Genomic DNA, 12,388 nt, shown 5'->3' with positions numbered 1-12,388 from the left:
TTTAAAGGGGATCTTAAAGGCTACGATTCTACACAGAGGTTGTGGATAGGTGGATTGAACTGCTCAAAGAATGGTAGAGGTGGCTATACTTATAATGTTTAAAAGATCTTTGGTCAGCATGATTAATCAGCAAGGTGTAGACGAATGTGGGGCAAATACAGGCACATAAGAGGGACCAACTCAAGTAAACCTCTTGGTTAGCATAGATCATTTGGGTTGAAGTTCCTATTGCCATGCTGCGCGATTCTATGGCTCCAAAGATGGTCCCGGTGAGCAGCAAACATTTTCTATCATTCCATCTTCATATGCAAAGAAGTCACCCAAGTTAAATAAAATGATGTTGTGCATTTGACCAAGAGGCAAGTGAGAAAGTTTCAAATATCCTGTATGTCTATGATGTTATCCCTTTATGAGGGTAGGGGGCAATAAAGAAAAAGGGTGGGTGGGGGCCAGTGAGAGAGAACAGAGTGAAGAAGAAGGGGTTGAGAAAGGGAAGAATGTGTGTGAGAAAAAGTGGCAGAAGGGTGATCAGGAATCATATTTGAAGACATTATTTTTTTGTTTGCATTGGCCTCATAAGGCTGTGAAACTGAAACCATTTCATTTCTGTCAGGTCTCCTGAATCTTCTTTCAAAGCTTTTGACCTCAAACTACATGTCCCCTTGGAATATTTCATCCATGGCATTTATGATGAATGTTTGAGATGTGACCTCACAACTTAATAATGAGCCATTCCCTGATAATAGATTTGAGAATGTTACTGTCCAGAATTAAATGCATACATATAAGTGAAGGAATACATTTTTATAAAAGATGTAGTAAGTCTTTTACATTTTATACTTGGATTATACATATTTCTGGTTATAACATATGAATCTAAATTTCGCAGTGAGCAACAAAAGGATGTTTTCTCCATATCTTATGTACAGATGCCCACAGACTTCTTGCAGACAGTAGATAGTCAGTTATTGAGTATGCTTTAACCTTTTACTGGATTTTAGATTACAGGGACAATCAGGTGATTTGTGAATCAGGTTAGAAAGCCGATTCAGGGTACAGAATTTTATTGACTGGCAAACCACACCAAGTGCCCACATATTCTAGTCCTGCTTCTGGTGTACTCTTGATTCTTCAATCTAGTTGTAAGCCCTCCATTCTCCAGGACCTGTGTGGAGATGTCACAACTGCCCTTTCAAAGAGTGGATTGTTTAATTAATTGCAGTGTTTGGGGCATCTGATTGTAGGTAGAGTACAGGTACTCCTTGACTTATGTATGTCACAGTTATAAATTTTCAGCTTTATGCCATTGACTCTGGGGTATGCAACTTCAAATATATTTCTTGCATTAATGAATGATGTACTACAATACACTGATAATGTACTGTACCAAAATACCCCTAGCATCAATCTGCCTTTTTTGCTTTACAAAGTTTTGTTTAATGTAACATTTTCCAGAAATACACCCCTTTCATAAATCAAGAAATGAAAGCCAAGATGGATGTTCACTGCAAAATTAAGGATGTTATGTCGAACAGTCATCAGAATGAACTAAGTTGAAAATGTAACATCATAGTTACATTTTTAAAGTGTTTTTGTACCTCAGTTTTTGATGGAGTAATAAATCTGTATTCCATCAAAGATGTATATAGATGGCACAGATCTCAGTTAAAGGTGATACCAGAACAGACGCTGTTCATTGGGAAACATGAAAAAAATAACGTCATTGATAATTTTATCTGATTATTTAGGAAGAAAACAAATCAGCTTGTCCCTGCCTGGAGCGATGATCAATGTACTTAGGCAGATTACTTAATTTCCAGGTTCTACCTTATTATTTTATTTCTATTTACTTTGTTGTTCCATTACTCATAATAAATCCATCAGTGCAAAAATGAAGACATTTTTAAGCTTATATATAAATAGAACTGAATTTTTAATGCTGTAATGTTACTTCAAGAGATTCTGTTGTCATTCAATATAGTTCATTGCACCATTATTATTGTTGGAAGGACTGGGTTTGTAAATTATCTGTTAATATCAAGGAATGGTGGTGGTTCTAGTTTATATGTGAACATAAATAAAATTCTGTCCAAAGCATATGTCTAGAAGAATCATTGGAACACATTTCCATATGGTCAGTTTTTGCTCTGGCATGATGTACTATCTGATAATTCATTATGGGGAAAGGTTTACAATTCACAGTCTCATTGTAACAAGAAGAAAATGTCATCCCATCCACAAAACATTTACAAGCCCTTCTTCTTTCTTGATTGAAAGTTCTAATTAAGTGGATACAGAAAATTAACTGAAATTAGCTGTCAGAAAGTCACATTTAAATGAATGATGAGCTGCTTCAGCAGTAAACATTTAAATGATATAAATTGCCATTTAAGTGTATGGTTTAATGTTTGTCATGCTTTAATGTGACATGAGACTGCAGTGGCAATCAAACAGCTTGTCTTCATATGAACATATTGAAGGAATTTTGCCTCTGTGTGACTTTGTATTGTGCTGTCTAGTTGTGTTGCACTTTCCTTTGAAAATATGTTATTTTTAATGAACCGGTTTGGAATTCTGGTAGCATTTATTAAAGATTGGTTGTGTTCTTAAGCGCTTACTAAATCATGAATGTATTGCACTTTTCCCAATTAAACTGCTTCACATCAATTCTTAATATTACAAACTCAGTGAAGAACATTGAGCATATTTAAACTGATACTAATTCAATGATCGAAGGCTTAAAATGTATGAACCTTTGGCATTATTTTAATTATTAATTCATGACTTAGCTGGTAGAAAATTTCAAGTGAATCCTCTGGCTATGTTTTGGATCTTAATTGTTATTTGAAGTTGTCAGTCAAGGATTACTGATAGACTATTTTTTTATTAGAAGTAAAACTCCATGTGTCACGAAAGGCCCAGATTTAGGTGGTAATTGCTGATTGAGAATGCATTTACACTGGAAATCTTATGTTAGGTTCAACCAAGCTGATGATTCATGACCATTATTGTTGTCAGTGGAGATTGTAGGGCTGAATGTAATAGAACAAGGGGGATATTAGGTTCCTCTTTAACATTATTTCTGTTTAGAGTTTTAATTATTTCTGTTTTGATTTTTAATGTTTGTTTTTAAAACATGTAATTTTTGAGAAGTTATTAGTCAGTTCATGTTTAGTAGTCATTATTTCTGGATATCAGCCATACTTAAAACCCTTTCATCTTTCACCATTAACAAAGAAGGGAGTCGAGCTATGTATGAACTAGAGGGGATCTTGCTGCAGTGGTGGACGTGTATCACTAAGAACCCATACCATCGAGGACATGTCCTCTTCTCATGACTAGCATGAAGACATACATTCAACATTTTAGGAACAGCATACTCTCTGCTATTAGATTTCTGAACAGTCTATGAGTCCGTGAGTACTACCTCACTATTTTGCTCTCTTTTTGCATTATTTATTTAGTTATATTTAATCTATATTCTTATTTTAATTTATAGCTATTTTACATATTATGCTGTATGGCGTTTTGTAAATGGTGCACATTGCAGTCATGGGCTGCTGATCAAATGGGCTGCCATTTCCTGGATTATGTGAGAGTTCTTGACATGCTGGACATTCTGATACATTTCTGACTTATGACTTGCATATGATTGGAGGGGTTTAGGGTGCCAAGTGGAGAGTTACATATCACAGGATACCCAGTAAGATCAATCAAGATATGTTAGCAATGGCGGTTAGTGTAACACTATTACAGTGCCAGTAACTCGGGTTCAATTCCACTGACACCTGTAATTTATACATTGTCCACGTAATAGCATAGGTTTCCTTTGGGTGCACCAGTTACCTCTTACACTCCAAAGATGTACAGGGTAGTAGGTTAATTTGTCCATGGGTGTATTTGTGCGGCGTGAGTTTGTTGGTTCAGAAAGACTTGTTACCTTACTGTACCTCTAAATAAATAAATAATCAAATGCTTGCACGCAGCACAGCAGCATACATTTATAAAGCTATTTGATTGCAAATAGAACTGGTTTCCTGAAATTATGAGGACAACACACACAAAATACTGGAGGAACTCGGCAGGTCAGGAAAAGGAATAAAGGGTTGGCATTTCATGCTGTGACCCTTGATTGGGACTGGAAGGGAAGGGCGAAGAAGCCAGAACAAAAAGATGGAGTGGAGAAGGAGTACATGCTAGAAAGTGATAGGTAAAGCCGAGCAAGGGGGAGAGTAGGTGGATAGGAGAGGGGGAATGAAGGAGAACCTGGTTGGTGATAGGTGGAAAAGGTAAAAGAGTGAAGAAGAAGGAATCTTTTAGGACAGGAGAGTAGACCATGGGAGAAAGATAGGTGGAGAGTTACCAGAGGGAGGAGATAGGCAAATGAGGAGAGAATAGGTATAAGTGTGCCAGAATAGGAAATGGAAAATAAGAGAAGGAGGAGAGGGGAGAAATTACTAGATGTTAGAGAAATCAATGTTTATGACGCCAGGTTGGAAGCTACCCAGACAAAATACGAGGTGTTACTCCTCCAATCTAAGAGTGGTCTCGTCATGGCAGTGGAGGAGGCCATGGATCAACATATCAGAATAGGAATGGGGTTTGGAATTAAAATGGTTGGCCACCAGGAAATCCTGCTTATTGCAGTCGGAGGCGCTTGCCAAAGCAGTCCTCCAATTGCCATCAAGTCTCACCAACGCAGAGCAGGCTGCACCAAGAGCACTGAATGCAGTAGATGACCCTGATAGAACTCACAGGTAGGATTGCCTCATCTGGAAGGACTACTTGGGGCCCTGAATGGAGGTGAGGGAGGAGGTGAATGGGCAGGTATAGCAAATTAGTGGTGGCTGATTGAGGATTTTGGGGCTGATGAAGTAAATGTACATGGAGTGCAAATGCACAGGGTGCATCTTTTACCAATCATAAAGAAATGCATTTCAGTGAAAAAGGGTGCTGTATGCTTACTTCATCAGAAATTTAAATTAAAACATAAGAAAATTAAGGATATAAGTAGAGTAGATACAGCAATTAAGTAAGGAAACAACCAACATTGTTGGGTCGTAATGGGGATGAGGCAAAAGTGGAGAAGTCTTCTGTCAGACCATTAAGATGCTTTGGAGCTCTGTTTTCAAAAGGAAGTATACATTTTTGAATATTCTTAAGGGCAAAATAGATAAGCACTTGACAAGCAAGGAGATGAAATGTTACTAGGGTGGATGTGACTGTATGGTTGAGGTTATAATCAGATAAGCCATGTTCTAACTAAATAGACGTTAGAAGCTAAGTGGTATACTCAGGCTGTTAGGTCATATGTTGGTTCAGTCAGGATAACAAATTAATAATAATTGTTTCTAAAAAGAAAATAGCAAAGAAATGCCAGATTTCATAGGTCATATACAACCAGCTGTGACCTATTGCCTTTAGTTTTTTGGTAATTTCAGGACACACTATGTTTTCTGTTGAGCATAGAATTTCTGCGGATAGATATTTGTGTAGATAGCTACGTGTAAACAAAGAATTTAGGGTAGCAAAGGGGTGGCCCTCCAAAAGAGCAGGGAGCACAGAGGTCTTCAGTTTTTTTTACCATGCTCATGCTGCATTATGGGACAAAGGAATATAAAAGGGAAACATCAAAGCATAGAGATGCAGTAATCATAAGAAATTCCATAGGTAGACATTCCAACAGCTTAGGAAATAAGCCATACATTGTTTATATCTCATTGGTTCCCAGGAAATGCCACAACTGAGTGTATGCATGACATTCTCCAGGGGAAGCTGAGAGGTTAGGACCTCAAAATTGTGGTACACATTGGTACCAAAAGCAGGCAGAAAAGGGGATAAGGTCGTGTAGAGGGATTATTAGAAGTCAGAAAAGAGTACAAGAATCAAGACCTCTGAGGTGGTTATTTCTGGATTACTTCCTTTGGAATATATTGGTATGCATAGTAATTGAAGAACATTACAAATGAGTGCATAGTTGGACGGAGAGTTCTAAATTCTTAGGGCATCAGACCAGGTTCTGTGAGAGATCATATCTGTACAAACAGGACATGTTGTATCTCAGTGCATTTCCTAGTGGGGAGAGGACAGGAATTGTTTGAAGGAGGGTTAAAATTAAATTGGTAGGCATTGAGCACCAGAATATAGCCATAAAGCATAAGAACAGATTAGACCACTCTGCCTATTGGCTCTGCTTTGCCATTTAAGCATGGCTTTTATCAACCCTATTTTCTTGCCTGCTCCCCATAACTTTTCACTCCCCTACTAATTAAGAATGTTTCAATCTCTGCCTGAAATTCACACAGTGACTTGACCTCTACCACCCTCTTTAGCAATAGTTTCTACAGATTAGCCACCTTCTGGCTGAATAAGTTCCTCCATTGTAGCATTAAAAATGAAAATCAAAACCATAAAGAAAGGAAGGAGAGAGGGAAGAAAGAGAGGTATAACAAACTAGAGCAAGACATAGCGTGGGGTTTATGTAGTACAGAGTAGGAGAATGTGCAGGAAGGTTTAAGAAAAGTTTATGGTGCATGTGCATCAACACATAGTATATTAAACAAAGTTGAAGAGCTGGAGATACAGTTAGCCACAGTGTTACGATAAGGTATTAATAATGGAGATTTGCCAAAAATTAGCAAAAAATCAAATTTAGTTTTTTTTTGGCATTATTCAGAAAACAGAGAGAGGAGGTGAAGAAGTGGTGGCATTCTTGATTAAGGAGAATGGGCTAGCTGATCTGACCCACCAACAAGCAATTATTTGTATATTGTCAAAACTTGTCTTCGTTTTCAGTTGTAAACTGGCTGGATCATCAGAAAAGCCTGCTGAATCACCTTCTGGCCCATTCTTCGACAAGGCCTGTCACTCACTCTGTCACTGGAGCTGGGATCTTTTGGCCTTTTCATCACAGGAGATGAGGTCTAACTCTATTAAGGTTTGGCACAACTGGAGTGGCTTCTTACTGAATGAGAACCCCAGTTATTCCCAGAATATCTGGCTTAATATTGGACTAGAAAAGCAGTAATTGTTATCCTTAGATAAGAAGATACCGAGAGGGGATCAGATGGAAGTATTTTATGTCTTGGAAGAACTAGACAGTAGATGGGAAGAAACAGTTTGCATTTTTCAATTGGAAGTTCAAGAAGCAAAGAATATGGAATGAAGTTGATTTGCAAACATACCATATTTGGTATAAGAAACATTTGGAATCTGGAATGTACAGAACTTTGAAAAAGTATTCAACCCCCAGTCCTTTGTTTTCGTAGATGAGCACTGCAACCAGGGATTTTGATCAATTTAACTGAGGATTTTTATTTGTGAATCACATGTTCTTTTTCTCATAGTAGGGCCGCAAAAAGCAGGGAAATTGTAAAGCATGAGAAACGAAAAATTGAAAGACTGAAATGTCAGCAATTCAAAAGTATTTATCCCCCTCTGCTCAATACTTAGTTGAACTACCTCTCAAAGTTATTACAGCCAATGGTCTTTTAGGGTAAATCTCTATAAGCTTTTCACAAAATGATGGTGCAAGATTTGCCCATTCCTCATTGCAAAATTGCTCAAGCTGTGCCAAGTTAGTTGGGGAGAGGTCGTGAGGTCTTGCTGGAGATGTTTGATCAGGTTAAGGTCAGGACTCTGATTAACCCACTCAAGGACATGAACTGTCTTTGTTTGAAGCCTCTCCATGTTTGCTTTGGCAGTGTGCTTGGGTCATTGTCCTGTAAAAGATGAGCGTCCTCCCCAGCTTAAGCTTACTGGCAGACGCTAACAGGTTGTTATCTAGGATCTCTCTGAATTTAGCAGTAATCATATACCCATCGACCATGACCAGATTTCCAGTCCCTGCTGCTGAAAACCTTCCCTGTAGCATGATACTACTTCTACCATACTTTACAGTAGGGATGGTGTTATCTGGCTGATGTGCAGTTAGATTTAGACCACACGTACTGCTTAGTGTTGAGGCCAAAAAGATCCACTTTAGTCTCATCCAACCACATGACCTTCTTCTACATCAAAACAATATCTGCTAAGTGATGCTTTCCAAAGTCTTTACGGGCAAGGATATGCTTCTTTTAGCCAGCGTTTCTTCCTTGCCACTCTTCCATAAATATACTTTAAGTGCAAGCCCTTAGAGATTGTGGAGCCATGAATTCATCTCCAGTTGCAGTCACTGACTTCTGCAGCTTACTCAGAGTGACTGTTGGTGTCACAGTAGCCTCTCTTACAAATGCTATTCTTCTCCGGCAACTTAAGCTTAGGGGGGCAGCCTGACCTAGGCAGTGTGAGTGTGGTTTCATGTTTTTTCCACTTTTTCATGATGGACTTAACTGAGTTCTGATGTATGTTCAGTGTCTTTAAGATGTTGTACCCTTACCCTGGGGATTTGGGCTTCTTGATTATCATTTCTCTGACTTGTATTGAATGCTCTTTTGTCTTCATTTTGGTTTGGTCTGTTGAAACTCTACTGTACTATTGGACCTTACAGAGAGAGGAGGTATTTCTTTGGAATTCTTTGAAAACAGGTGATCCTCCAATTTTCTACATCAACAAATTGGGTGAAATGGAAAAGTAATATATTGCTACAGAGGAAAGTCAATGCAGTAATTACAAAGTGGATGAATACATTTCAGCCTTACAATTTTTATTTTTAATTTTGATTAAATTGTTAACAGGTTTTAGAAATTTTCTTTTGATTTTACTTGATGCACAATGTTCTGTAGGTTAGCTCAAAAATCCTACTTCAATATATTTCAAATTTAGAAAATAAGACAGTAAAATGTGAAAATAGTTGTTGGGGCTGAATATCTTTTTAAGGCACTGTGCTGTCAAAATCAGAGAGGTTAGACTCAATTGTGGTGATTAAATAGGACTCTGATAAGCATTGAAAGGAAATAACTTTGTAGGGTCAGGGGAGTGAACAGAAGTGTACCTATTCATAAAAGCAATGTACTAGTACATACTTCAAATAGCATATAACCAAGGTGTATAATAAATAAATTGTAAACTAACATAAAATTCTTTAAATAAAAACTACAAATTTTATCAAGTTATATATGTGAATTGTTCCAATGTTTTGAAGAGCCAATGATATTGTAATTGACCTGATGTCACTATTCATGTAATCTCATGGCTGCTGGCCTATTTTGCTGCCATGGTTTCTTTTATCCATGACACTTTCATCAGTTGAGACATCTTGTATATTACTGTGATCATCTCCAAAGTCACGATTAGTGCTACTTACTGGAAACCTATGGTGCTAGAGTTCACCATGTAAGTCTTCCCCATGTTAGTGCACTTGATAGCCTAGCAAAGGAATTCAAAAACAATCACAAGCCATATTTGATTTTCAAGGCTAAGCAACTACTTAATTCTTACTCAAGACATTTACTTTATGCTAGAAATGTGGTGGCTAAAATTTACTTATATGACTTTGTTTTCAATCTGAGACAGAAAAGGTTTTAAAGAGTTGAAGTAACAGGTTGCTGACTCCATTTGTTGTGTCCTTTGTACTTGAAGACTAGATCTCATCCAAGGAAAAGACAAGCAAAATGGACATTTAAGTTTATAAATTCTTGCATAATGGATTGTCCAGTTAGTTGATTGTCCAAAAGGATCTTGGCCTAGGAGTGGGTTACGTAAAATTAATCCTTAGTAAACTGGATAAGATGTCCAGCACTGATGTTCATCTTCTTTTGTGATTTATAGGCTCTGGAGAGTGAGTTTGTTTCCTGCCAGCTTCACCAGTGGATTGATCTAATTTTTGGATATAAACAGCAAGGCCCCGAGGCTGTCCGAGCTCTCAATGTCTTCTATTACCTGACCTATGAAGGAGCTGTCAACCTGAATTCCATCAATGACCCAGTACTGAGAGAGGTAAATAGTGGCAAAATGTGATGACATGATGCAGCATTGAATGAACCAGCAATTGCTGGAATCATGGGAAACAAGCAAGAATGTTGGGTCACTGGCATAATCTGTCTTTTCGTTCCTATTTTACTTTCAGTAGCCTATTGGGCATAGTGCAGGATTATTTGTTCCAAGCTACCAATCCCTATCAAAGTTAAAATATTTTCATGGTGGGATCTATATTGTAATAGCTTCAAAAATAATATTAGAGCTAGCACCAAAAGATTTATTATCTATTTCTGCCAAGTTGATGTACATAAGGTGATACTTCTGAGGTACCTTAACTGTCCTCAGAGACATTATGAGGCATGACAGCTACACCATTACATACCAGGCTTCAACATAGTATGAGAGAGGGAACTTTTTAATCATTCAGTCTTCCCAATGATTTTTTTTCAACATGCAGCTATATATCTTTCATAATTGAAACCATATTAGAGACAGAAAAAATATCAATGCACAGCAGCCAGGCACCAGTTTGTATGCACTTAAGCAGTGTGTAGTTGACTTGCCAGAAGTTCTAAAAAGTCATTAATGCATTTTCTTTAAGTGAAACTTCCAAAGCACTTTTATGCTGCTCTTATGTATATAATGTCATTTCAGCTGTAAAACACTACTTGTGGTAGCTGCTTTAACAATCTTTGTAACACTTCAACATCTGTGATTGCTGTACTCCAACACATTATTAAAGTGCTTATCTGGGTTTTTGAAACACATAAGGAGAAGGTTTAAGTACTTTATACCCCTTTTAAAAGTAGTAACATTATTTGTTTTTATTTTCCCTGTTGCTCGTTTTTAACAATAGTCAGTATTGCTGGTCCCTGAAAAAAAACAGGCTTAGACAAGTGAGGAAAACGAGGATGCAAAATTCCGGATAAGAACATCCACTTCCACTAATTTGTTTTTAATTATCTATCAAAAGGGAAAATTTGCAGATCAAATTAATTAAGTATATATCTGGGAAATGATTTTCCTTTGCAAGCACGAGTACCTTCAACGTTCTGCCCTCATTTTGAGTTCAAGTCCTTCTCAGCCTATGGCAGGTTTCCGTTCCTGTGAACTGTTTGTAACAAGGACATTTTGCGAGTCACTAATGCGACCATGAACAGGGATCCCAATTAGACCATAAGACATAGGAGCAGAATTATGTCATTCAGCCCATCAAGTCTGCTCTGCCATTCCATCATAGCTGATCTCACTCGACTCAGAGAAAGATGCTTGCACATCAGCCAACAAATCCACCCAGTTGGTCTTCCAAAATCCTGCTCTTTATGTATGGGCAGTATGTATGTCAGGTGTTCTTAAACTGGGAAGGACCTGCACTGAGTACTGGAACAGAAAAAGATAATGGAGAAACCTATTCTAATCTTCCATTATAGATTTTACTGTCTCTTTAAGAGTTTGGTAACCTTCTGATATTTTGGCCCTCGGGTTCATTTGGAAAATAGATCCAGCAGGCAAGAAAAAATGCATGCTGTTTTCATACATTTGTCACAATGTTCTCCACTTATTACACTGCTATTTCAATTGTTGATATTTTTCCACAATGTTCTTATGTATCTGTATGATGGGCCATAGAAATTTAATAAATTTAAAGGTAACGTTCACAATTGAGTTAACAGTAGCAAACCCCAAGTTTCACTAAGGGTATGTTCCAGAAAGAAAATTACATGTGTCTTGAAACATTGTAATTCAAGGCATTTAAATTTATTCAATAGGGTGACTATTATACCAAGATTTGAACCATTTATTTATAATAAAATGATTCTTAAATGCAAAAAAAACTAGAATTAAAGCCCATTAAGACCTCACACAAGATGCTGAAGGAACTCAGCCAGTCAGACTGCATTTCTCTGGCCCACTGAGTTACTCCAGCATCTTGTGTGGTGTTCTGTATTATAACACTTGCAGTCTCGTATGTCTGTCTTTATGGTTGCTGGCTGTTGAGATTACCTAAAGGAAACCTCTGGGCTGGGAGAACTGTGTAGCCAACGGTAGGGAGACAACAGCTCCAATTACATCCAACAATTGGTAACAAATGCAGCTGTAGGATTGGAATGGAAAAAGTACTGCCAGTTCCCAGCAATACTCTACTAGCTGTACAATCAGAATTTGCATCTACATTATGCCTTTCAAAATATTCAGGGTGTTTTACAACTAATTTGGTATTTTGAAAAAGAAGCAATAGGATTAATATAATTAACTGTTATATTATGCAAAGCAAGCTTCACTAGTAACAATGATGTTGGGTTGTTTGAATAAATCGAAAACAGAAATGTTGAAAGAACTCAGCCAGTCAACCAGCATGTGTGGAAAGAAAAGATTAGTTCTGATGAAGGATGTTTGTTCTGAAACACCAAGTGGTTTCTCTTTCCATAGATGCTGCTTGACTGGGTAAGTTCTTACGGCATTTTTTAAAATTCAGATTACAGAAACTGCAGTCCTGTTCAATTTCTTGCTGGGGAGTGAATGTGTCCAT

General features: G+C 37.5%; 1 protein-coding gene across 1 annotated transcript in view; it reads left to right on the top strand.

Moving 5' to 3' along the window:
- Positions 1 to 12,388, top strand: part of lrba (LPS-responsive vesicle trafficking, beach and anchor containing) — an 817,631-nt gene that overhangs the window by 698,610 nt on the left and 106,633 nt on the right. The window contains exon 47 of the mRNA XM_059965020.1: positions 9,709 to 9,876. Within this exon, the coding sequence (XP_059821003.1) occupies positions 9,709 to 9,876 (168 nt within the window). The remainder of the gene's footprint in view (positions 1 to 9,708; positions 9,877 to 12,388) is intronic.

The sequence above is a fragment of the Hypanus sabinus genome, chromosome 3, assembly GCF_030144855.1.
Source record: "Hypanus sabinus isolate sHypSab1 chromosome 3, sHypSab1.hap1, whole genome shotgun sequence".
Classification (NCBI taxonomy): domain Eukaryota; kingdom Metazoa; phylum Chordata; class Chondrichthyes; order Myliobatiformes; family Dasyatidae; genus Hypanus; species Hypanus sabinus.
The sequence above is the reverse complement of the archived record's forward strand: the minus strand, read 5'-3'. Positions and strand labels throughout refer to the sequence as shown.